This window comes from Perognathus longimembris, chromosome 12, assembly GCF_023159225.1.
Source record: "Perognathus longimembris pacificus isolate PPM17 chromosome 12, ASM2315922v1, whole genome shotgun sequence".
In the NCBI taxonomy this organism is placed as follows: Eukaryota; Metazoa; Chordata; class Mammalia; order Rodentia; family Heteromyidae; genus Perognathus; species Perognathus longimembris.
In genome coordinates this window covers 56,459,373-56,486,317 of record NC_063172.1, presented here as the reverse complement: position 1 = coordinate 56,486,317, position 26,945 = coordinate 56,459,373, and the positions used below count along the sequence as shown (strand labels likewise).

The 26,945-nt window shown below is 36.7% G+C and overlaps 1 protein-coding gene across 1 annotated transcript in view; it reads right to left on the bottom strand.

Annotated features, from left to right (window-relative positions):
* Nucleotides 1–26,945, bottom strand: part of Rp1 (RP1 axonemal microtubule associated) — a 166,788-nt gene that overhangs the window by 101,930 nt on the left and 37,913 nt on the right. Inside the window, exons 7-11 of the mRNA XM_048358668.1 lie at nt 16,352–16,430; nt 6,701–6,776; nt 5,883–5,959; nt 5,746–5,777; nt 5,460–5,589 (exon numbers count right to left, since the gene is read on the bottom strand). Coding sequence (XP_048214625.1) covers nt 5,460–5,589; nt 5,746–5,777; nt 5,883–5,959; nt 6,701–6,776; nt 16,352–16,430 — 394 coding nt within the window. The remainder of the gene's footprint in view (nt 1–5,459; nt 5,590–5,745; nt 5,778–5,882; nt 5,960–6,700; nt 6,777–16,351; nt 16,431–26,945) is intronic.

Here is a 26,945-nt window from a genome sequence, read left to right as displayed (position 1 = left end):
TCATGTATTTTTGTCAAGTGTTTTCTAAGGCTTCCTCATGGAACCAAATCTTGCATTCCAAGAAGATTGATAAAGGAAAGGAAGGCAGAAGATGCAAATCTTGGAAATTAGTGTTGGTTCAGCTGCTTTCTATTAGGGAAAATATTTAGAAAGAGGGTTTCAGGTATGGCTCAAGTGGTAGTGTGTCTGTTTTAGCAAGCACAGAGCTCTGAGTTCAAGTACCAGTAGCACAAAAAATGAAAACAAGTTTTCCACTTGGTTTTTGTTTCATAGCTGGTGCTCTTCTACCTGATCCACGCTTCCAGTTCTTGTTTTTTAAAATTCTCATCATAAAGTGATAGTTATACAGAGAGGTTATAGTTAAATAAGTCAGATAATGAGTACATTTCTTTGGGGACAATGTCTCCCCTCCCTCACTCTCTCACAGTCAGCTCTGGGTTTTTGCTGGCTAAATAAAGGTAAGTCTCCTGGCTTTATCTGCTTGGACGTTGAATGGAGATTCTCAGCTCTCAACCTCCTGAGTAACTAAGATTATAGGTGGTAAATCAGAGGAAGGTGGCAGAGGGCCAACAGAGACCACACACAGCTGTCTCTGAGAATCCAAAGCTTTTTTCCCAAAATAGAATTTTACCAAAGAGTCTGCACCTAGAGAGCTGTAATTGTGAAGAGACTTTTGTCAGAGAGAAAAATTACAGGCATCCTGCTTAAGAATACAGATCTAAACGGATACCAGCAGCTACGGCTGCAACTGACTGCACAAAGGCAGAGAGTGAGGCAAAGGCACCAGAGACATTGTACAAACAGCTTTGCACTCACCTTCCACATGAACTGGATGACTTGGAATGAAATACACACCCTACTGGCCACAGAAGGACAGAGAAAATTCATCACATCACAAACAGTCGGAAACTCCAAGGAACAGAGTGAGAACCTCACAAAAGCCTGCCCAGAGAACAGTTTTTGGAACAAAGGCCCCCCTCCCCACCTGGGAAGAATGCCAACTTTGATACTGGCATAGAGCCAGGCAGAGCAGCTAGCAGGTAACACGGGCCTGAGAGGCAGCAACTACAGCACCATTTTCAATGGGGCAAAGGTAGCTGGCCAGTGAGAGACAGCTCTATCCAGAGGAAGGTTGCTCCACCCAGGAGGAGGAAGGTCTTTTCAGAGAGGGACAACTTCACTGCCACTCTCTAGCGAACAAAGACATTCCAGTCATATAGCAGCTAAACCTGAGGCTTAGCCTGGTGCAGAAACTAAAGAGCCAAAGGTCTGTAAAGTCTCACTGGAAAAAAACAACAACACCACCAACAACTGGATAGGCCATAAAAGCTGATAGTGTCTCCAGGCTGGGCCAAAAGAGGGTCTCGGGAGCTAGCCCATCTGGGAAAAGCCACTGATTCCAGACACACCACAATCCCACTCACACTCAAGCTTACTTGCAGAAATGCCAACTTACAGAACCCAAACACCTCCTTCCTGCATTACACACAAAGCAGATCCCTCTCCCACTAAGTTAGTCTGGGAGGAGGAACACAAAGACTTCAAGTTTGTAAGGCAGAACATGTTTCTCCCTGCTCAAACAAACTGAATTGAGAAGCCAACTAAGCCACAAAGAAAACTGACCACCACAAGAAAACCAAAGGTTCCATCAAGAGACAGGATACTATCCTTAGTGAACATAGAGAAGACACAAGATCCCTCAAATAAATTGAAGAATTTTTTTCTGGTTTTAATTTTTCTATTTTTTTCATTTTTTTTCTCTTTTTTCCCATTTCTTTCTCTTTCATTGCTGTTGTGTTTATTCCTAGATACACAACCTGTGGTGATTACTCAGCTTCCTGCCTAATTGTGTACATACTTAATTCAGGCTACATTTTCATTACTCAGTTTTCTATTTCTCAATCTTAATATTTTTAATTTTAGTATTATTACTTTATACATACATAATTTCTTAAATTTATTTTTTTCTTACTCTGAATTTAGGTCTTAGTTTGATTCCTTCTGTCTGTTTCTTTCTTTATATTCCTCTGTTCTTATTTTCTCTCTTTCTACTTTTTATTATATCACCTAACCTTCCTTTTCATTTCACCTCAACCTGTTTTCTTTATTTCTGGTGTTTCACCCCTTCTTTGTTTTCTTTAATAAGTTGATCCCTAGTTGTTTGTCTTTGAGCTACACTGTATCTATTTTGACCATGTTAAAGTGACTCATCATGTTATCCTTCTGGTTCAGATTGCTTTAAAGCTCATGACAGATTACAACTAGATATCATCCCCACTGATGAATCCCAATACCCTTCCCACAACAAAGAAAAGGAAGACGGGAATGTCTATGATTGTGAACCTGTAAAATTACAGGATCTAGGGGTTGTTTTTGTCTTAAAATTGCGTTCTGTGGTGGTATTGGATCTGCTTTTGGATCGAAAAAGGAGCGGAAGAGTGAAAATACATATCTATGATTGGGAACCTCTAAAGTCTGTGTTACTACAGGGCACTGGGTTGGTTCTTGTCTTAAAATTCTGTTCTGGTGTGGTATTAGATTTGCTTTCATTTCCAGTTGGGCAAAACAAGACATAGAAACACAAGAAAAATGGCAAGTCAAGGAATCTCAACACTCACTCAAAATAAACAGGCAACAGAGTAGTCAATGAACAAGTGGTATATCAGTGTCATAGTTATTTCCAACACGCCATGTGAAACCATGCCCTTTTCTTTCTTTTTTTTTTTCTTTTCGTATTCCCTTCCTGTGGTGTTACCCCCAATATCACTGTAACTGATTTTAGTGCCCTGGAAATTGGATATATGTGTATTCGAACTAGGGAAGGGAAAGGAAATACCAAAATCAAGAGACAACTGATGAAAAGACAAACCATTGCAACAGCAATACTTTCAAAACTATATGATATAAACCAACTGTACAACTCATGGGGGGAGAGGGAAATGGGGAGGGGAGAGGCAGGGGAAAATGAGGGAGGGTAACATGTTGGATAAGAAATGTACTCACTGCCTTACATATGAAACTGTAACCCCCTCTGTACTTCACTTTGTCAATAAAAAAAGAAAAACCTACAGGGCAGTTCTCAAAATGCTCTACAAACGCTGCAGGTAAACATTTTGAATGAAAAGACTGAAAGAGTGCATACAGCTGTGAGTGAGAGTAGTGAGGCTAGCCAACGATTAATAGAGGAATTCATGGAATCCACAGCAGAAAGTAGAATGAATTCCAACAGAAGGAAAGGGAGTCCAATGAAAATATAGCCACTCAGCTAAAGGATTTGAGAGAGAACACTGGAAAGAAAATCAAGGATGTAAAGAAGCCCATACAAGATCTAACAAATCTTCAACAAAGAAACTGAAGCAATCAAAAATGACCATTCTCCTGAATTGGAAGGATTAGCTTCGTGCAAATGGCAAAATTTCCCAAAGCTATCTGCAAATTCAATGCAATACCCATCAATATCCCAACAGCATTCTTTAATAAAATAGAGAAAGCAATTCAAAAATTCATATGGAATAAGAAAAACCTACGAATAGCAAAAACAATCCTTAGCACAAAAAGCAGTGCTGTAGGAATATCAATATCAAACTTCAAACTCTATTATAGAACCATAGTTAGAAAAACAGCTTGGTACTAGCACACAAGCAGGCCTGAGAACTAATGGAATAGGATTGAAGACCTAGAAATGATTTCACAAACCTGTGGGCACCTAGTCTTTGATAAGGAAGCCAAAATCATCAGATGGAAGAAAGACAGCCTCTTCAACAAATGGTGCTGGTAAAATTGGCTGTACACGTGTAGAAAACTGCAGTTATATCCTTATATACCACTCTACACCAAATCAATTCCATATGGCTTGAAGAGCTCAAAGTAAGAGCAGATAAATTGAAATTTTCATAGGAAGGGATAGGGGATACACTAGGGCTCCTTGGCACACGTTGAAACTTCCTAAATAAAGATCCAGATATACAACAAATCAAAGAAGGTCTGGATTAATGGGATTGCATTAAGCTGCAGAGCTTCTACATGGCAAACGGACATAGCTAGCAAGATACATAGAAAGCCCACCAACTGGGAGAAGATCTTCAATATCCGTACAACAGACAACGACCTCAAATAAAAATATACCTAGAGCTCAAAATTTTGAACTCCCCGAATAACAAATCCTCAAGGAAATAACCTGTGCATTAATTGGTGGGCTAAAGAATTAAAAAGAGACTTCTCTGTAGAGGAAATAAGAATAGCCAAAAGACACATGAAGAAATGTTCAACATCTCTGAAATGAACATCAAAACCACATTGAGGTTCCACCTCGCCCCAGTTAGAATGGCCATTATCAAGAAAACAAACAATAACAGATTCCGGCAGGGGATGTGGACAAAAGAGAATGCTATTACACTTGTGGTGGGAGTGGAAAATGAGTCATCCACTCTGGAAAGCAGTATAACAGTTTCTCAGAAACCTGAACACAGACCTCACCTATGATCCAGCAATACCACTCCTGGGCATTTACCCCCATAAGGCAACATTAAAGTTACCAGTATAACCATGTTCATTGCAGCATTATTTATCATAGCAAAGATATGGAACCAACCCAGATGCCCCTCTGTAAGTGAATGAATCAAGAAAATATGGCATATAACACAATACTATTTTGTGCTCCCATCAGAATGACATTACCCCCTTCGTAAGGAAATGGAAAAAATTTCGGGGGGAAAAATCACATTAAGTGAAGTAAGCCAGACCCAAAGAAACATAAGTTCCATGGTTTCTCTTATTTGTAAGAATTAGTATATACATAGGATCTTCCTTGCAGAGATTCTCAATAGCCTAATGGCTATGTACATATGACCACATAAAATGATGCTAATTGAAATGATCTCCACAAAATGGAAACAAGAATTGTTTTTTTAATGGTTGTTTAGTCATTCTTTTTTTCCTTTTTCTAATGTAGTATGTCTTTGGGGTTTTTTTTCTCCTTTGGTTTATTCTCTGTGGTCAGTGTGATTTTGGTACCTTTGTCTTGTATATACGTTTATCTGACTTAGGGAAGGGAAGGGAAATCCTCAAAAATGATGGGACAAAGTGTGAACCAATGCAATAGCAATACTCACTGGACACTGTGTTGAAAATGAACTTTACAACTTGGAAGGAAGTGGAGTGGGGGTATGGAAAGCAGAAAAAAATGAGGGAGGGGGTAACACTGCTGAAAAAGAAACGTACTCATTACCTTACTTGTATAATTGTAAACCCTGTACATCACCTTTACAATAAAATAATACCAACAACAATAATAAAACATTGGCCTGAGTTACCAGTGTCTGGCAAGAGTAAATTACTTATGTGGCCTAATACTGGTATAAACCCATCTGAAAAAGAAGCATCTTCATCTGTGCCTAGAAATCTGCCCCTCGTCAGCCCCCACAACTGACAGTGCCAAATAGTTGATCCATTGGCTTTACCATATTTGTCTGTCTTCTCTCCAATAGCATCAACTGTGCCATCCGGATGCAGACGGACAAACCCTCCAGTCAGCCTGTTGTAGAACTGTAGAGTGTTTCCTTTTGTAAACTTCCAGCTCTCGGCCACCCACTAAAAAGAAAACCAAAACAAACATGCCTTACAAAAAGACATGAAAAAGATATTGCTAAGAATTATCCCTTACCCAAATTACAGTTTTGTTTAACACATAAAATAGCCATTTCAACATTGAACTAAATAATTTAAAGCTCAAGGCAAAAATCTTACTGTTTCTTTACTCTTATGTTCTAGTTTCCACCCTGAGAAGATGAAGGAAAGAGAAGACCATTAATTTCAGTGGTGTCATGCTTACTTCAGTCATCATAAAATATAATTTTCCAAGAACCAGCATATATGACACTCACTTGCAGAGAAGATACTATTATCCCTGGCATATAGTTCTCTGACAAGTTTCCCATCATCCTCCCCTTGATCCAGCCATCTGTGGAAAGAAAAATGTGTCAATGATTTTCAAGCTTTACATTTGCCAAAAGCGCTCACACTTATCTACCCAATTCTGGAAAAAGATCTGCAGGAGCTAGGGGAAAGTACTGACATGTAGTAGAGAAGCATAGAGCAATATAGAATGGAAAAAGAAATCCTAAGATGACTGTAAGAGTTCAAGGGAGGAGGCAGAAGCTGCCTTCTGGCGAGATCAGATGATTTTCCCTCATCTACAGGTGAATCAACCAGTTAGCCTGCTAACTGCTAACTGAAACAGTTATTTAATTATGGTATTTGTCCCACAGCTCCAACTCTAGTCAAGTAGTTGACATATGGCTGTTACTAGCTCCACAAAGAAACAAAAGTGTAATGAAAGAAATGACAAAGTAATTCAAATGAAGTTAGTTATGGTTCAGTAATGTCATCAATGTTTAAAAAGCAGCATTTACCATGTACATTTACTATTTGGGACCTAGGCACTCGCATCCTCTTAACTAATGTGTAGAGAAGAATCACATTCTATGGAACTTTCTTAAATTATCAGTAAACACTCCTTTTATATAAATATTCCACTTATATAAACATAATTCACAATATTTCTCCGTAGGAGAAAGAGCTTCAAAAATGATTGTTTATAAAAGTGATGCACTGATGTATCAGTAACCCATAATGAATGAACTGGAGTTTGGGTCTAATGCTCTGACATGAATTTGCTGAGTGTAAAAGCACATTCACAAACCTGTGACAGAAGAAGGCATACTCATGGTTTGTGGTTGGATCTTTGACCACAACATCATCAAGAAACCAGCCATTCCCTAAATACAAATTGAAGAAAAATGTATTGCAGGTTTGTGTTTTTCAGGAATTAGTTCAAGTTTTTAGGTCTTTCTTCCAAATACATATACAGATCTTCCCAACATAAAGCTTTCCTACTGCAAATAAAACCCTTTATTTCAGAAGTAAATGTTACCAACATTTCAATACCTTTTTTATACATGGAACAAAAGCACAGAAATATTTTTAAAGCTTCATATTTTGTGATATAAATTTCACTACTATTTTCCAGACAAAAATGAATAATTTTTTTTTTGCCAGTCCTGGGGCTTATACTTCATGTATATGAGGCAGGCACTCTTGCCACTAGGCCATATTCCCAGTCCCAAAATTGAATAATTCTATAGTTGCTCTTAATTACTATGTTCATAATCTTAGATCTAAGATGTTCCAAATATGCATTTAATGAGTTTGTAATATTTTCTATTTCTAGGATATTATTAAATTCAAATGTGGACTAAATGTGTATGAATGAAGCCAGGTATGGTGGCTTATAATTGTAATCTTTGCCACTCAGGAAGTCCGTGGGTCTAGTGGGGGTGGGTGAAAGGTCAGAAAGATGCTGGTGCAAAATGTTAGTGAAACTCCATCTCAATAAATAAGCTGTGTATAGTGATTTATGCCTGTGAAGATTCATGCCTGTCTAATGGGAGAAATGGGTATTCATTTCTGTAATTGTTAATCTGGGTATCTAGAAGTATCCCTCTAAGTAATGAACTGATTTTCAGCCCCTTATGTTTTCTTAAAGAATAAATACACAGCTTCCAAAGGAAGGAAGCCATAGAATCACATGGTGCTGAAAAGATAAAAATCCACCCAGAATACTTTCCACTTATCTTGCACCACAGTGCTGTGAACTGGGTCAGGATTATCCTTGTTTTACAAATGGGGTAGTTGGAGCCAGAGAGGTGAAGTCAGCCTTGCTCAGGGCCACACAGCCAGGGAGGATTTCTGCCCAGTCCTGTCTTCTGGGTCCTGCTAAGGTCTGAGGTCTGGTGTGTGTAGGACCAGTGTCAGCCCCATGGGTTCCAAGAGACCTACTTTGACCCTGTAGTACCTAACAAAGTACCTGGAGCCTGACACAATAAATACTGTTCAGTGAATGTGATGTCACAGGTAAAGCATTCATTATATCTTCTAATCTGGTGACTTCCTTGGCATTGCTCAAGCTATTTTGAAACCTCTTTGCAAGTGAATTTAGAAATACTTTAAAATAACATATAATAAACTGATATATTTAATTAAAAAAAGATTCATGCCTGTGATCTCAGCTGCACACAAGATACTAATAGTAGTGGTCTGAGGCCAGTACTGGGTAAAAACTTAAGAATTATCTGCTAAATAAAAGGCAAAAGGCTGGGGTTATGGCTGGAGTCACAGAGTACCAGAATCATATGGGGAGAGGGGTGGGATGTATTGTTAAAGTGCAGCTGTTCTGCTGTTCTTCCCCTGACCTTGTCTAAATAATTACCACATTCTGGGAACTGAGCAGAAATACCCTTATACAGAACTCTTGTCCTGTGGGTAGATGGAAACATTTGATAAAATGCCTCCTCTAATCACAGAAGTTGAACAGTGTAAACGCAAAAAACAATTACTGAATGTACCACATGTTGAAGATGAAGAGAAGCACTTACTCCAAGACAAATTCAAGCCAAACCTCCCTCTCATTATAAATCCCCTGATGTGGTGAGCACTTGTTTCCTTTTCTTTGCTAGTAAACTTTTTAGTTTCTCCCTCAAAGGGCTCTATAATTCTTTTTTGGAATAACATCGTACACTCGTGCCTCAGGATGAGGGAGACGCCTCCTCCCTTTTGGAAACTTCCCAGGAGTCTCACCAGTTCTGGTAACGCAAAGCAAAAAGGCAGGCAAAAGGTGGTACACATGAATGTTGTACTCTCCCTTGAAATGTTTGATTTTATATTAATTTGTAAACTGATGTGAGTTCAAAACAATTTTATTTTTGTTTTATTTGGTGATAAAATTCAGTAGCTTTATTTATTTTAGTCACAGTGGATTTGTCTATGAAAAGACTAAGCTCAAAATATACCCTTCCTCAAGTAAGAATCCTTAAGTAAATGAGTGAATACCAATCAGCTTTTAGGCAAAATGTTTTCTCAAGGCAGCAGCTTTCTCTGTTGTCAGCTTGTTCTGCCATTTCACTCTTCACCAGACACTTCAACACCTCATGCTTCCCTAGATTATGGTTCTCAAACTTTAGCACACTTCTGAGTCAGCAGGAAGGATTGTGGAGACACACACTACTGGGTTCACGCTCAAAGCTTCTGATTCGCTTGACCTGACATAGGCAGCCCTGGGAATCATTTCCTAGTCTGTACAGAAAAGAAGAGTTTCTCCCAATGTGGGATTATCAGTGCTGAAGGTTAACCGATCCAGGAAAAGTAGGGTTGGCCATTCTAGCTAGACTATGATTCCAAGAACTAATTTTTAACAAATTATCAGACAATGCTGAAGGCCTAGGAACCACACTTTGGAATTCACTGCCCTGGACAATGAAGAGATTGCCTTGTGCCTTATGGATACCTGAAATGTTTATCCCTAAATGTTGATTTCATTTCATTTGTTAATTGAATTGTATTGTCAAGGTGATGTACAGAGGAGTTACAGTTACATAAGGTAGTGAGTACATTTCTCATTTTCTCCCACATTCTCTCCCCCCTCCATGATTTCATTTTTAAATGCTGCCCAAGAACTAATAATTACTTGAACTCAGAAGGAAAAAAAATGCTACCAGAATTCTGAAACAGATTTGAAAAGCTGATAACTTAGGGGTAAAGAGGAATTGAGCTTAAAATTTTTGTAAGCTAATAACTTATCATGAAGCTATTACATTAAAAATAATTTGTCTATGTGTTTAGTGTACTTTTTTCTATAAGTAAGAAAGACTCAAGACTGGAACTAGAATTAACAAAGATGAGTTCCTAAAGAAAGCCAGCTTGGGGCTGGGAATATGGCCTAGAGGTAGAGTGCTTGCCTCACATACATGAAGCCCTGGGTTCTATTCCTCAGCACCACATATATAGAAAAACCAGAGTGGCACTGTGGCTGAAATGGTAGAGTGCTAGCCTTGAGCAAAGAGAAGCCAGGGACAGTGCTCAGGCCTTGAGTCCCAAACCCTAGGATTGGCAACAAAAAGAAGAAAAGAGAGAGAGAAAGAGAGAAAAACAGAAAGACAGAAAGACGGAAAGACAGAAAGAAGGAAAGAAAGAGAGAGATAGAAAGAGAGAAAGAGAGAAAGAAAGAAAGAAAGAAAGAAAGAAAGAAAGAAAGAAAGAAAGAAAGAAAGAAAGAAAGAAAGAAAGAAAGAAAGAAAGAAAGAGAAAAGAAAGAAAGAAAGAAAGAAAGAGAGAGAGAGGGAGGGAGGGGAAGGGAAGGAAGCTGGAAGGAAGGAAGGAAGGAAGGAAGGTTGGTTCTTTCTGTGGGGATTAATAGGAAGGATGGGAATCAGAGAGTGAATATTAAGTGCTATTGAATGGATTACTTTCTCACAGTAGGCATAGGATATTTTATATTATTCAAAACATTACTCATTAACATAATAATAAGTGAAATTACAGCAATCAGTTATTTTGGCTTATACATTTTCAGACTTTCTTATGGTTGTGTATAACAGGTCTGTCTAAATCCAATCAAATTGGATCCTGCATTGTAACAGGTTGTTGCTTTGCTGGGTAGATACAAGCTGTGTGCTCATCATACTGTTCCCTCTTTTCTGGTTACAAAAAACAACTGAGTTCTCTGTTCAACTCTGCCTTCCACACTGACTCTGGAAGGATGCAATACCTGGAGCACAGTACACTGACCAGGACTTCAGCCTTGAATGACTGAGAGGCTTTCCAATTTGTATCAGACTGTTATATCAACAAACATGCATTGTGTTAAGATTCTTAAACATGGGGATAACACAGCACAGTAACAAGTGAGTATTAATCACCCACAATATGTATCTAACATTATATGTGAGTATTGCCACATTTAGCCTAAATGTTTTTGGATATGATCTTTAAAGTTCTATAATACTTTATTTAGTATATTGATATACTTAAAATACATTTCCTACCACAATATTGGGAATTGGGGTACTCTGCATAATACGATGACTATTCTGAAGAAGTCTAAGAATGAGACATCTTAGCAGCATAGTATAAATTAGTGGTTTCCCCAGGTGAAGAATGGAGAACTGACTGAGGAGAGGGGAAAGGACAAGGGTATGGTTTTGAGAGACAAATGTAGGGCATACAATGGTGGGAAGCCTCTTTGTCCTAACTCTACCAATATCAATGGTCAGGTAGGGAGAGTGTTCTAGAGCTTTGCAAGATGTTATCATTGGGAGAAACTGAGGAAAAAGTTCAAGTCTCTCTGCATTATTTGATGCAAAACTTCATTTGAATATGACATCTTAGAATAAAAGGTTTAATTAAAAATCTAGCTTAGAATTGTTAGAGCTCAAAATATTTATTTCTTCAAATATCATGAAGTATTTTTCAGTAATAAACAGTTTATTTTTAATATCAGTTGCTTGTTTTGAATGAAATTCACTTAAAACCTGGTGTAGACGACATTCTGTACCAATAATTTGTCTTCTAATCACTGTGACTGTCATCAAACTATTTTAAAGGTGTCATTTTGATGCATTGTAATGAGATTCTTCCTCGTTATTCTTTTCTGGTTAAATAACAAAACTATTTTTAACATTTTACTGTGAAATAATTTATAGATAAAATGTACCATTTTAAAAAGGTCCAGTGGCCTGTAGTATATTTGATGGTTATAGCTATAACTACAGTTGTGCAAACTCCATCATATCCCAATTTAGCACACATGGTCATCATCCCCAAAGATGTACTATATCTATCCACATCTTTTCCCACCTCCACCTATCTTTTTTTTTTTTTTTGACAGTCCCAAAGCTTGAACTCAGGGCTTGAGCACTGTTCTTGGCTCAAGGCTAGCACTCTACCATTTGAGCCCCAACACCACTTCCAACTTTTTCTCTTTATGTGGTGCTGGGGAATGGAATGCAGGGCTTCATGCATGCAAGGCAAGCACTCTACCACTAAGCCACAACCAGCCCCATCCACCCCATCGTTCAGCCCTAGACAAGGACTAACTATACATGTCCCTATTCTAGACAATTCCCTATTCCCTAGAATTCCACTATAATGCAGTTGGGTTTACATTTCCCATTGTTGATGTTAATTTCTTACAAATTTTATATTTCCTGCTGCTACTTGAAGGTGATTTATATTTTCTAACAAATATTGCTAATATGTAAAAAGACAACTTCACAAGTTCTCTTATTTCTTTTATTCCTTATCTAGTAATTGTATATAGAAACCTCAATTTTTTTTATCATTTATGTATTTATAGTTGTATGCAACTTATCAATCTAATGTTGGCTATCTACTATCTCTTTTTTATTAATTTACCATGTCCAATTTAAACAGTTGACTTTTTTCCTAAGATCCAGTTCATGTTAGTCAGTGTTTATTGTTGCAACAAATACCTGGCATAAAACACTTTAAGGAAAGAAAGATTTATTTTGGCTCATAGTTTTAGAGATTTCGGTCCATCATGGTGGAAGGGAATGATGGAGAAAAATTGCCAACCTCATGGTAGCCAGGAAACAGAGAGAGTGAGAAAGAAGCCAGGAAAAAAAGACACCTTTCAACAACTCATTGGTTAACAGCCTCCAGCAAAGCCCCAACTCCAAACACTTCCTGCGCCTCTCCCAATCAGTATCTCCAGCTGTTTCCTAAACCTTCAACACACAATCCTCTGGGGGATATTTTATATTCAATCTTCTAACACCATTCTTATTGATTCCTCTGTTTTTTAAATGTTCCATCTTTGGTGTCTATTTTTATCTTTATTATTTAATTTCATACATTTTTCTTAATATTCCCTTATTTCACATATATCTTCTTGAACTTAATGTTATTTATTCTTCCCCTATTATTACCAGTTAAATGTTGTGATTTATGATAAGAAATATATGTTTTGATCTTCTTCTGTATTTCTTCACACATAGCTCTTTAAAGCCTTGGAATCTCCAAAGTGATGTGTTTTTGTGGTTTGTACTTTGCTGAGAAGATGGGTGGCAGGGGGCTTGGTAATAAGGGTTGCTTCCCTCAGAGGAGCTGACCCCCAAAACTCCAGGGGAAATAGAAGACTTGAGTCTGGAACTGATCACCAGTGGCTAATGACATGATTAATTACATGTATACAATAAGGACATCATAAAAAAAAACTTCTGGGCTGGGAATTTAGGTTAGTGGTATAGTGCTTGCCTAGCATGCATGAAGCCCTATGTTGATCCTATGTTGAAACATCAGAACCCAGAGGAACAGATGAGAAAATTATTTTTTCATCTCAATCCATTTAAACATATTCAAATAAATTCTTCTTGTCCCTTGAAGAAAATCCCAAAAGTGTAGAGTTATGCCTTAGTATCTCTGAGCGAATAGTTTTATGACCTGCAAAGGCTGGAAAAATTTAAAGATGTTCTAATCTCTTACATAAAATGGCATACATACTATTTGTATACAACTGGCAAACATATTTCCATATATTTTAATTTGCCTCTAGATTGCTTATGGTATTCAATGCAAGATAAATGCTACATAAAGTAGGTGATACAATGTATTGCTTTAGAAATAATGGCAAGGGGAAATCACCTGAATATGTTCAGTCAGATACAATATAGGAAAATGTGGCAAAACTATGTTATACTGCAATTATAACTGATTTGTAATATAACTGGGCTGTGCCTGTAACTGTAACTGGTTTTCACTTTGGCTCAAAATTATGGGAAGAACTGAATTTGCCAAAGTGATTACTTTTTTGTTATTTTTGTATTTTCATTAAATTTTAATCTCACTCAATTGTGATAAGGAATCATGGCCACTGGTAGAAATTATACTGACATTTTCTTTTAATTTGGAAAGAGGTACATTTAGCCCACAGTTTTGGAAGATGAAAGAAAGCTCAAATGTAACACATATCTTAACTCTGATGTTAACTTCCTTGGCTGTATCATTCACCAAGATTTTCTTTCTTTTATTTTGCCCTAACATACTATAAAGATGTATGGCAAATGAAAGTGCTCTAGCTTCTCAATACAGCCACTTGAGGGGAGTGGTTAAGTACCAGATAACATTCCCAAATCTGAGAAGCATGACAAAATACAATCCTATCTTCATTTCTTTTTGATAGAAAGAATTTTATCTTATTTGATTACAATGTTATTTGTTAAATAATAGCTTGTGAATGTTAGACTTTCATTGTTAATCATGAGTGCTATCATTTTGACTTTAATTGACCTTAACTAAACCCATTTGCTTTTTTAATTTACATATTTATGATACATGATTAAGTAAACTTATTTTTAATTAATAGCTGTTTTAAATAATAATCATCTTAAATAATAATATATAACTTACTATTTTCAATATTTACCTTTAAACATATCTCCTGAATAGAACATATAATTGAAAGTAGAGATTTTATTAGAGTGAGAATATTTTTCCTTTATTTAGAAAAATTAACAAAACTGAAATAAGGCAAAAGAATAACTACATATTTTTTCAGTGTTATTCTAGAACATTATCTAAAAGCCTACCTGAGAGTCCTCAAGACTCCTGAGGAGGTATAAAAGTATTTGTCGTGATATTTAATATGGATTCATACCTAGACTCTCCATAGTTTACTATTAACTGACAAAATAAAATGCAAATGATTTGTGCCTGGACAAAATGTAAGTAAATTTTATTTTAAAAGAGATTATTTCCATGGCATATTTTTATTGTCTGTAGAAAAATTCTATTTAATTTGTCAGATTTCTATTTGTCAGGGGTTTTTTTGTTGGTACTAGGGTCTGAATACAGTCTTGTGCTAGCCAGGCAAGCTCTCAACCATTGACCCATACTCTCAACCTTTCCAAAGAGTATCTCTCACTTAGGCACAAGTCTGTCAGGACTGATTCTCCTATTTATACTTCTCTGGTAGCGAAGGAAATGAAGCCTCACAAAATTGTTGGCTTGAAGTGAGGGCCTGGATGCCATCTCTGAGCATTTTGGCTCAAAGCTAATGCTCTACCACTTGCAGTCACAGCTCCGCTTTCAGTTGTGGGTGGTTAATTGGATATGAGCCACATAGACTTTGCTGCCTGAGCTGGCTTCAAACCCCAATCCACAAATCTTCACCTCCTGAGTAGCTAGGGTTACAGGGATAAGCCACCAGCACCCAGATCACATTTTTTTGTTTGATTATTTACTTATTTGTTTTTATTTATTTATTTTTGCTGGTCCTGAGGCTTGAACTCAGGGCCTGGCTGCTGTCTGTGAGCTTCTTTTGCTCATAGCTAGCACTCTACCACTTGAGCCACAGCGCCATGTCCAGCCTTTTCTGAGTAGTTTATTGGAAATGAGAGCCTCACATATTTTCCTGCCCAGATTGGCTTTGAACCGTGATCTTCATATCTTCGCTCCCTAAGTAGCTAGCATTATAGGTGTGAACCACTGGCATCAAACTCACAAATTTTTATTTTTATTTTTGCTTCTGGCTGGTCTCAAACTGTGATCTTCCTGCTCTCTACCTCAGGACTAGTTAGGATTATAGGCATGAGCCACATGCATGAGCCTTGGCTTTAACCTGTTAATCTTACTCATATTTTTGTCTTGATTTTCATTTTTGAGTTTTTTATAGCCACATTGAACCTGCATTGTTAACTGACTAATCCTTTCATTAATTATCTAAGCATATGTTCGTTATACATTTCTATGAGAACTTTGTTCTTTGTATGAAAATTATACTTCGGTACATTTTAGGAATAATATCTATTGTTTGATCCTTTTCAGCTTTTTAATTTTGATAAGTAGTCTTTAGAACTTCTTCATCAAATGGAGGTTATCTTATGATTGTTTATACAGCAAGAAAACACATTTATTAGAAAAATGTGTCATCTCTTGGGAAGAGCATAAACCGAATGGTAGCTAGAAACACTGCTGAAACCTGTTAGCCAAAACAATCTCTTTAACAGCTCTCTACAGAGCAACAACTAGCCTTCAAGGAATGTCACTGACAGGTGACAATATTGCCTCCTTCATCACCAGCATAGCGGATTACTGCCTTCTGCTACAACATATATACACAGAGTACACTAATTTATTTAAATGATTCTTTCTAGAGCACTATGTTTTCCTAGAGCAACCATCAAGCCAAATCTATGTAATTTTGAAGGAGAGTTCATCAATTTTAAGGGCATTTGGGGATAACTGTTTTTTTCTTGTGGTCAGTCCTGGGGATTGAACTCAGAGCCTGGCACTGTTCCTGAACTCTCCTGCTCAAGGCTAGCACTCTACCTCTTTGAGCCACAGCTCCACTTTCAAGGGAAGATAATATTTTTATTACAGATATTTAATACTTAGAGATCAGGTTTCTACAACTTTTTCTTATTATTTTCTGAATATGTACAGGGTTCATGTAACTATAGTCGAATCAGACCTCCATTATTTCTCTGTAGAAAAGCCTTACCTGGGCCAAGTCCATCATGACCTATCACAATCTTGAACAAATTTCCAAGGTGTACAGCTTCTAAGAGGAAGGTATCAGTCTATAAACCAATCAAAATAGTATAATTACATATAGACAATGGCTTCAATTTCTACCAAAAGTTATTGATTCAAAACTAGTAAAAGTAACTGTGAGGGATGCTAAAGGCTTTCAGTGATTACTTTTACTAATTATGAGGGTTCAACTGGTACTTGCCTAGCAAGTACAAGACTCTTAGTTCAACCCAGTCCTGCCAGGAAAAAAAGTATGTTCATTAAGCAAATATACAAACCTGTATATTTAAAAAGTATGAACAACAACAATGCTAATTTGCAGACCATAATAAATTTTAAAATATAGTCTTTCTCATTTTTATTAAAAAATTGTCATAAAAGCACACATTCCAGGTATCTATAAGTAATCATAACATAAATGCATTATCTAGAAAATATTATATATGTTTCAAGATAAACAAATGTTATCTGTACTAGGATGGAATTTTTGGCAAATCAATGGTTCATTTTCAATGCAATGCTTCTGAAATAAATATTAAAGATACTGCTGCAAAAATATTGGAAATCTGTAATGTTTATCTTAAGTTATAAATTTTAGGTCAAATAAAAATCCATGGTTGTGCTCCAATAGCTTATATCCTGTCACTATGGATAAAATTGAGCACAGACTACTTTTAATAAAATCTGCAGTAATGTTTTAAGTCTCTACTTTTTGTATACTGGTACAGAGATTGAACACAGGACCTGGTTCCCTCACTTGGCTTTTCCCATCAAGGCTGGTTGGTACTCTATCACTTCAGAAAACTAGAAACTCTATCACTTGAGACAACTGGAAGTCCACTTTTTTCTGGCTAATTAAAAGTAAGAGTTTTGTGCGCTTTTCTGCCTAGACTGTCTTTGAGTCACAATCCTAAGATCTGAACCCCCTATTTGTAGGTGTAAGCCAACATCTGTGTTGTAAGTGTAAATTGAAGAAAAATACATAATATAGAACATCTCTTAAAACAATCAAGAAATAAAAGATAACCTTTGCATTTAGATAGCATCCTATATTTTTTTTAAAAAATTCACATACATTCATTTTATCCTTAAAAGCTACTCAGGAAGAAAAAGAATATTTTCTATACACAGTAAGATAAGATGTAGATATAGAGTTCAATTTCTCTGACATGTAAAAGGGATTATATTACTTTTGAATTTACTCTATAAGTAGACTCAAGAATATAACTAATAGTTATTAAAATAATTTGTCTATTAACAAAAACAGTATTGTGCATAATGGATATATGTTCACAGTATGATTTCCACCTTTTTATCCACCAAACAAATCTGTTAGAAAAGAAGGCATGTCAGAACAATAACATATCTTAAAAAGAAGGCATGTGAGAACAATAACATATCTTAGCAAAGAACTGAAGAATTTTGATATTGGTAATAAATAATGTAGTGAATTAAACCTTGGTTTAAGAACAAAAAATAATGTAGTTAATTGAGGAAAATGAAGCATATAATTAAAATATACTGACTAAGCTCACAAACTTTCCCACCTAGGCTGCCTTCAAACCATGCTCCTGAGCTCTCAGCCTCTTTGGATTTCAGGCATGAGCCATCAGCCCTCAGATTTTTTTGTTTTTGAGACAGAGTCTTGCTACATAGTACAGTCTGTCTTTGAGCTCTTGATCCTCCTGTCTGAACCTTTTAGGTGTGAGTATCATAAGTGTAAACCAACATGCTGGGCCATAGAGTTTTGCTTTACATTACAAAGTTGTATTTTCAGTAGAATTACCTAAGGAGGATGTAAGTCAGTGGTAGAATGCTTGCCTAGCACACACAAGACCCTGGGTTTGATTCCCCAGCATGGTTAAATAGATCTGACAATGAATCTGTAACATAGTTATCTGGGTCCTTAGAAACATTTCAAATGTTAATTTACATATTATTAAAATGTGTGCATACTGTAAACAGTATACAATTTGTTTTAAATGACCTCTTACCTGTATTTTTTAATTTTAGTTGTAATTAATTTGATGAAGTATATATACCAACTAAGGACTAGTTGTACAATCAAGGAATGCTTAAACAACCAAAATATGAGAGAAGGAAGAAAAAATAGAAAGCAAGGTGTATACAGTGCAAAAAGAAAATCTTTCATATTCCAAATCTTCTCTCCAAACAAAAAGAGAATAGAAGATGTACTTAAACCTCTGACTTATCCAGAGGTTGCCTGCGAGACTGCTGGTCATATCTCCTCTGAACTAGAACCATGACTGGTTCTAGAAATTCTGGAAATAAGAGTTTATCTCTACAGCTTGATACAGTTACAGAAATTCCTCAGTATAGCAAAGAGAGACGAAACATAGATAAAAAGACTGTAGAGTGCTGATATAAAGTAACAACAAGCTTTCAAAGGACTTTTGTTTGGTTTTGTTTTTGCCAGTCCTGGGGCTTGAACTCAGAGCCTGAGCACTGTCCCTAGCTTCTTTTTGCTCAAGGCTAGCACTCTGCCACTTGAGCCACAGTGCTACTTCTGGCCATTTTCTATATAAGTGGTGCTGAGGAATCAAACCCAGGGCTTCATGTATACAAGAGGAGCACTTTACCTCTAGGCCATATTCCCAGCACCCTTTCAAAGGACAAGGTAATGGATAGTATATATACAAACTAACCATCATGGCTTCTGAGGTAAGATAGCAAAACAGATTTCTCCATGTGGCTATGGATGAGAAGAATCAGAAGAACGAAGGATAGACTGTGCTGAATGAGAAGAATCAGGAGAACAAAGGATAGAGTACATTTCAAAGAGAAAAAAAGAGAGGAGGAACATAAAAAATGTATGACAGAACAAATAGAAAAGCATAGAGAAACAGAAAGGCTATACAAAAGGAATGGAAGAATCAGCCCACAATTCCAACTCTGGCTCCCAGGTGGAGAAAAGACACTGGAGTTACAACTACCAGGTAATCCAGGCAACCCTGGTGAAGAAAGACTCTCAAGTCCCAGTCTCAGGATACAGCTATAGTTCTGGGAAGCCTGAAATCCGCTATGTAGGATTTGGTGTGACAAAGATTTCTCTCTGTATGTCAAGTCAGAATGAAAAAGAAATATGCTACTTTCCATATCTTAGGTAGCTACAGCTAGGTACCATCTTGTGGTTGTAGTATTGACTGAGTTTAAGAGGGACCAAAAATAAACAGCTGCAAGTCAGAAAGCTGAAGGACATATTTCCATAGAGTCTGAGTAGGAGAGAGCCACAAGAAGCATTTATGGAGAGGGAAACCAGCAAAACTCATTGGAGTCAACAGCAATCCCAAGTGTTCAAGGATTGGAAACTTTTAAAGTGAATACAGCATTGAAGCTGACAACTGATCCTTGGCCATCCCAGCCCTTGGCCTCTATTATAACATTACGTGCCCAGTGTTGTTCTGTGGCATTTTGTTCTCTCCTCTCTAAAGAACGCTAGGGATTGATGTCTCAAGAGAAAGTGGCTACTAAGGAAACCGCTGAATAACACATGGAAAAGCTCTCCATCCCAACACATATGTAAACCTCAATTTAGTAATCCTAGAAAGATGAAAACTCAAAGCAATATGAATCCTCCAAAAACCTATAATTTTTCAATTCCTAAATAACAAACACACTGAAATAGTTTAAAATGTTGAATAAAGAATTCAGAAGTCTAGTTCTAAAAGTAATCAGTTACATTAAAGGATTAACAAGTCAATGAAGGAAATAAGGAAGTCAATTGAAAACATGTATGAGAAAGTCAGCAACATGACTGAGAAATTCATCAAGGAAACTGTGGAAAGAAAAAGAAAAAAAGAGAAAAAACAAATGAACAAAGAAAGAAATTACAAGAGAGAGAGGGAGGGAGGGAAGGAAGGGAGGGAGGGAGGGAGGGAGGGAGGGAGGGAGGGAGGGAGGGAGGGAGGGAGGGAGGGAAGGAAACAGTCCAGAAGCCCCACTACAGATGGGAGGGAGGGAGGGAGGGAGGCAGGGAGGAAAATGGGAAATTAAAAATGAAATGAATGAAAAAAAATTTTAACATAATGGAAAGCATCACCAGTAGGCCAGATGAAGTCTATCATGGATTGAAAATCAAACTGAGGAAATTTTACATTTAAAGATCAATAAAGAAAAAAATAATTAACAAGCATAATCATAGCTTTCAAGAACCTTGGGACATGATTGAGAGAAGAAGCCTAAGAACTTGTAGGGTAAAAAAGGGAGTTGAGATACAAATTTGCCAACTATAGAAAAGATAGGAATATCCAATTATAAGATGCATTTAAAACCCCAAATAAACCACCAAAAATATTTTCTCTATGTCATAGTTAAAAATGCCAAAGTTACAGAACAAAGTAAGAACACTGAAAGCTGCAAGATAAACTGTCAACTGACTTACAAAGGAAAACCCACTAGAATCACAGCCCTTAATACAAAACCTACAAGTGTGAAAAATACAGAATAATATGTTTGAAGCTCCAGGAGTAAATAACTGCCAACTAAGATTATGATATTTAAAAAAATCAATGAAGAAATAAAGACCTTCCAAGATAAGCTTACATTACAGCAGTTCATGACCATTGAGTCTGCATGCACCAAACACTGAAGAAGATACTTAAATAAATCCTATACACAAACTAGAAAGATAGTCAAAAGAAAGCTCAGAAAAAGAAAGACATTTCACAAGTGGAATAGAGGAAAAAATGAGAGCTAGGAAAGGATCAACCACATTCATTGCAGTAAACCAACAAACTCTGAAGATAAATACAATGAAAGAAATAACAGAAAGACTCATTATTAAAAATGAAACAACTTTTAAGAAATGCATTTCCACAAGAATAAAATTATAAGACTTTAAACAATCATACTAAAAACAACCATAAAAATAATAACAACAAAGTAATAAGATTTGGCAAACACCTGTCAATAATTCCTATAAATTTTTTTAAATCTCCAGTTAAAATACACAGATTGGCTGAATGGACTTATAGGTAAGATTCAACAATTTGTTGTCTGAAAGAAACATATACAAGCTGTACTCCTACTCAACAAAGGACGCTTTAGGTCAAACTTAGAAGAGATAAAGCTTATTACTTACTGAGAGAGAAGAATCTATCAAGAATATACAATTATTATAAATTTATATATAACAAATATTGGTACACACAATTTCCTAAAATAAAATCTATTACACATAAAGGGGTAGATAGGTCCAGGTACAATAATAGTGCACAACTTCAATATCCTAGTTTCATCAATAGGTGGACCATCCAGACAAAAAGTCATCATAGGAATTTCAGTGTTAAGCTACACAATAGATCAAATGATCTTAACAGACATCTACAGAACAGCAGTAAAATACAAATTTTTTTCCAGCACCAATGAAACTTTCTTCAAAACAGATCACATATTTTAGGTCATTAAGCAGGTCTGAAATGATCTTAAAGTAACATGGAAGAAAAAGAGACTATTTGGGAAGAGAGAGGAGACCAGTGCAAAGGAGGACAGGAAACAAGAGAGGAGTAATGGAGTGGAAAATATAACTAATGAACATTGTATGCACATAAAAACATGTCGTGATGAGACCCATTAGAAATGATGGGGGTATGGGGGCTGGGAATATAGCCTAGTGGTAGAGTGCTTGCCGTGAGATAAATGAAGCCCTAGGTTCGATTCCTCAGCACCACATATATAGAAAAAGCCAGAAATGGTGCTGTGGCTCAACTGGTAGAGTGCTAGTCTTGAGCAAAAAAGAACCCAGGAACAGTGCTCAGGCCCTGAGTTCAAGCCCCAGGACTGGAAAAAAAATTATGGGGGACTAATATCCCCCGAACAACATTGTAGTTCCCTTCATTCCAGGCTAAAAGGTCATCATCAAGAAAACAGCAAAAAAATACTGTGAGGGTATCGAGGACAAAAGTTGTTGTTAGAAATGTATATTAGTGCAGCCACTATGGAAATCAGTATGATATTCCTCAAGGAGCTAGAAATAGAACTACCTACCACATAACCCTGCTGTACTATTTCTGGGCATATACCCGAAGGAATGTAGGTTAAAATACAGAAGAAAAAGCTCTCTATCCACACTTACTACTCAGAATAACAAATTTTTGGAATCAGATGCCCATTAACAGATAAATGCATAAAGAAAATGTGGTATGTTCACACAATGGAGTTCTATTCAGCCCTAAAGAATGAAATTACGTTATTTACAGGAAAATGGATGACAATTGAGATTATTACATTAAATGAAGTAAACTGGAGCCAGAAATGATACTATGTGGTTTATTTTCATGTGTCCAATTTAGATGTACAAAATATCTATGGAATATATTCAAAGGAAAGAGATAATCAAAGCAGGTCACTTTGAAAACAAGAACCTAACACTAATACAAGCTTCAAGGTAGAAAAGGAGCTAAGGTAATTTGCAAGGCAAACAGAAACTAAATAGCAACAGTAACTTCTTCACTGTCAGTGGTTCTTTTAACTATAAATAAATTAACTTCACCAAATAAATGTATAATATGTTATCATATGCTATACATAAGGGCTAAATCGTTTTAGAAAGAGATCTAACTATATGAGACTGATTTTAGATCTTAGAACACAGAATAAATTAACTGCATGGAAGGGAAATAACACTCCATGTAAGTGAGAATTTAAAGAGAAAGTGAATGGTCATACCTATTTTTTAACTTAATTTTTTATTAAATTTAATTTTATTGTGAAGGTGATATACAGAGGGGTTACAGTTATACATGTAAGGTAATGCATACATTGTCAAACTTGTTGCCCCCTCCCTCATTCTTCTCCCACTTCCCCCCCTCCCCTTCCCCAGTTGTACAGTTAATTTCCAATATATTGTCTTGTGAGTATCACTGTTACAGTGGTTCATCCTTTGTCCTTTGTCTCACCATTTTGATGTTCCCCTTCTCTTCCCTAATTCAGATAAACATATATACAATAGCCAGGGTACATTAATCAAATACAGTGACAACAGAAGATAAATCATAAGAAAGAAAACAATAATTCCACATGATACATTAAAATAATAAGAGCAATGAAAAACCTCTTGTTTCCATATATTGGAGTTCCTTTTGCTTAGCATCATCTTATATGTTCATATATACAGGGCTGGGTATATGGCCTAATGGAGAGTCCTTGCCTCATATACATGAAGCCCTGGGTTCAATTCATGAGCACCACATACACTGAAAAAGCCAGAAGGGGTACTGTGGCTCAAGTGGCAGAGTGCTAGCCTTGAGCCAAAAGAAGCCAGGGATAGGGCTCAGGCCCTGAGCTCAAGCCCAGCACTGGCAAAACAAACAAACAAACAAAAAAAAATCATATGTATGTACATATCTATTAAGCTATTGTGATCATACATATATCAAATAACATATACTTTAAAATACACTTGTGAAATTTGTGACTTAAACATAAAAAAGTCACAAAAAAAGACATTATATGTGACAAAAGGGTTAACTCATCAGGGACCCACAACATTTATGACGATTTATGAACTTAGTATCAAAGTGCATACATTGCCAAATTAATGGGAGAAACAATCACAATAGTAACAAGCAACTTCTGTGTTCCACTTTTAATAATGGAGAGAACAATAAAACAAAGTTTAACTTATTTCTTATTAATAAGAAATTAATTAAATCCAGCAGTGGTGGTTCATACCTACAATCCTAACTAGTCAAGAGGCTGAGATCTTAGGATTGCAGCTCAAAGCCAGCCAGGGCAGAAAAGCCTATGAGGTTATATCTACACTTAGAAAACTGGATGTGGCGCTATGGTTCACAGTGGTAGAGCTCTAGTCTTGAGCAAAAGATCTCAGCATCAGCTCCCAGGCCCTGAGTTCAAGCCCCATGACTAACAACAACAAAAAAGACAACAATTAAAATTTTATTCAACGAAGCCATAGGCCTAACTGACACATACGGAGCTACCAACCAACAGAACATGTAATCTTCACAAACACATAGGAAACATACGTCAGAAGAGATCACAAGCTTTATCACAAACAAGTCTTAACAAATTTAAGCACATTAATATTATATGCAGAATTTCAAAATAGTAGGATTAAACTAGAAAAGAAAAAAATCAGAAGGAAACTGACCTATCTACAAATATACATAAATAAACAACTCCCTCTTTAACTGTTGGGTAGAGTGACATCAGCAAGATGGCAGAATAAGAGGCTCCTAACTTTCCTTACTCCCGCAGAGGTACCAAATAAACACTACACACAGATCAATAGCCTGAGTGAGATGAGAAATGTATTCAAAGATTTTTACAAGTTGACAACCTACATCAAAGCAGGGAGAAAAGGCTGGGACCTACATAAACCCTACCCTGCAAATAGTGCTGTAGTTGAGAGAGAATTCCCAACTTCTAGCTTCTCCACGAGGACAGACGTTTTCATGCTCTAAGTAGATGGCACCTGAGGGACAAACCACTGAATCAACTACCTTTGGGAGCAAATAGGACACAGCATTTACAAATCCCCTAGACTCAGTGCAGTTAGTAGGGGAAATTGGCTACTTTCCAGTTTCTCCCTGAAAAGGGTTTGATTGCACATTTTCCCATGCTGTCTTTAAGAGCTCATGACATGATACATTTGGAAGAGGGCAACAAATCGCAGAGCAGTGGGTTGAGTGTACAGACTGAAGAAGCATACAGGTATTTCCCACTTCTCCCCAGCTCAGTACCGAGAAAATGGGAGATAAACTCCAGTTCCCAGGTTCTCCCTAAAGAGAGAAAAAGCTAAGCCACACATCAAACATCTTAACACTTGTAGATGCTGTTCACAGGATTGCCATCTAGCCTGTCTAATTGGGGCACTAATGTGATTGGAATATCCTAATCTCCTGGGGGGCTAAACACAGTCCTTTGAACAGATGCAAAGGTTTTGAGAGATACACTAAATCTCTTTACACACACTAAATCTCTGGCCAGGATATATACATACACACACACACACACATAAATATACCAATGTACATATACGTAAATATGTATATATGCACATATACGCACATACATACATACACATATATATATACATATATGGCTTCATGTATATATATATATATATAGCTCTTATCTAATTTTTAGAAATCAACATAGAGGTTCAAGGAAAATGAAGAAGAAAGGGATTATGGTCTAAACCAAATAACCTGATAAATCAGAAAATAATGAGAGCTGGGGATATGACCTAGTGGCAAGAGTGCTTGCCTCGTATACTTGAAGCACTGGGTTTGATTCCCCAGCACCACATATACAGAAAATGGCCAGAAGTGGAGCTGTGACTCAAGTGGTAGAGTGCTAGCCTTGAGCAAAAAGAAGCCAGGGACAGTGCTCAGGCCCTGACTCCAAGGCCCACGACTGGCAAAAAATAAAAAATAAAATAATAATAATGAGGAGAAAAGTGTATTACTCAAGAGAAGATTCAAAATAACAATCACAAAGATGTTTGGTTAGGAGGGACAATGAATGAACAAACAAAATTTCAACAAAGAGAAAGTACAAAGAACAAATAATCCAAATTGAAAACAAGCAAAGGACCTAAATTGATACTTCTCTATAGGTGATATGGGAATAAGCATATGAAAGATGCTCAATATCACTAATTATTAGATCAGTGCAGATCAAAACCACAATAATGTATCATCTATACATATTGGGATTGTTATTATTTTAAAAATTACTATGTCTTGAAAAAGATATAATTAAATTAGAAACCCTGCCACTAGATTATAAAGTGGTATGACTATTAGGGAAAAAACTACAGTGGTTTCTCCAGCATATGATTCAGCAATCCCACTTTCAGACATATATCCAAAATAACTGAGACAGTGTTTCAAAGAGATATTTACATTATTATTCACAATAGCCAAAAGTTTAGTGGCAAGCCATATATCCCTTGATGGATGAACTAATAAGTATAAAGTGCACACATTAGAATATTATTGTCCTTTAAAAACTTGCCATATGGGGCTCGGGATATGGCCTAGTGGCAAGAGTGCTCACCTGGTATACATGAAGCCCTGGATTCGATTCCCCAGCACCACATATACAGAAAATGGCCAGAAGTGGCGCTGTGGCTCAAATGGCAGAATGCTAGCCTTGAGCAAAAAGAAGACGGGGACAGTGCTCAGACCCTGAGACCAAGCCCCAACTGGCAAAAAAAAAAAAAAAAACTTGCCATATGCTAGAACATAGACATACTGCAAAGTGAGAGAAAAATGAAAACAAAGACTGTACTATAGAATATCTGTATAGAATATAGATATAGAACAGATAAAGAATATCTGTTTCATAGAAACAGAAAATACAATGGCTACCTGACCCTAACCAGAAAGGCAAAAATGGGGAGTTGCTGTTGAAGAGTTGTAAAGTTCAGTTGTGGAAGATGAAAGGTTACACAATGGGAATATAGATGCATCTTGAGTTGTGATGGGTTACCTATCAATAAACTCACTGGAAGGTGGGAATACATTTAATAAACCTAACACACTGAGCATCGTAGCTTAACATCCCAGTGCACT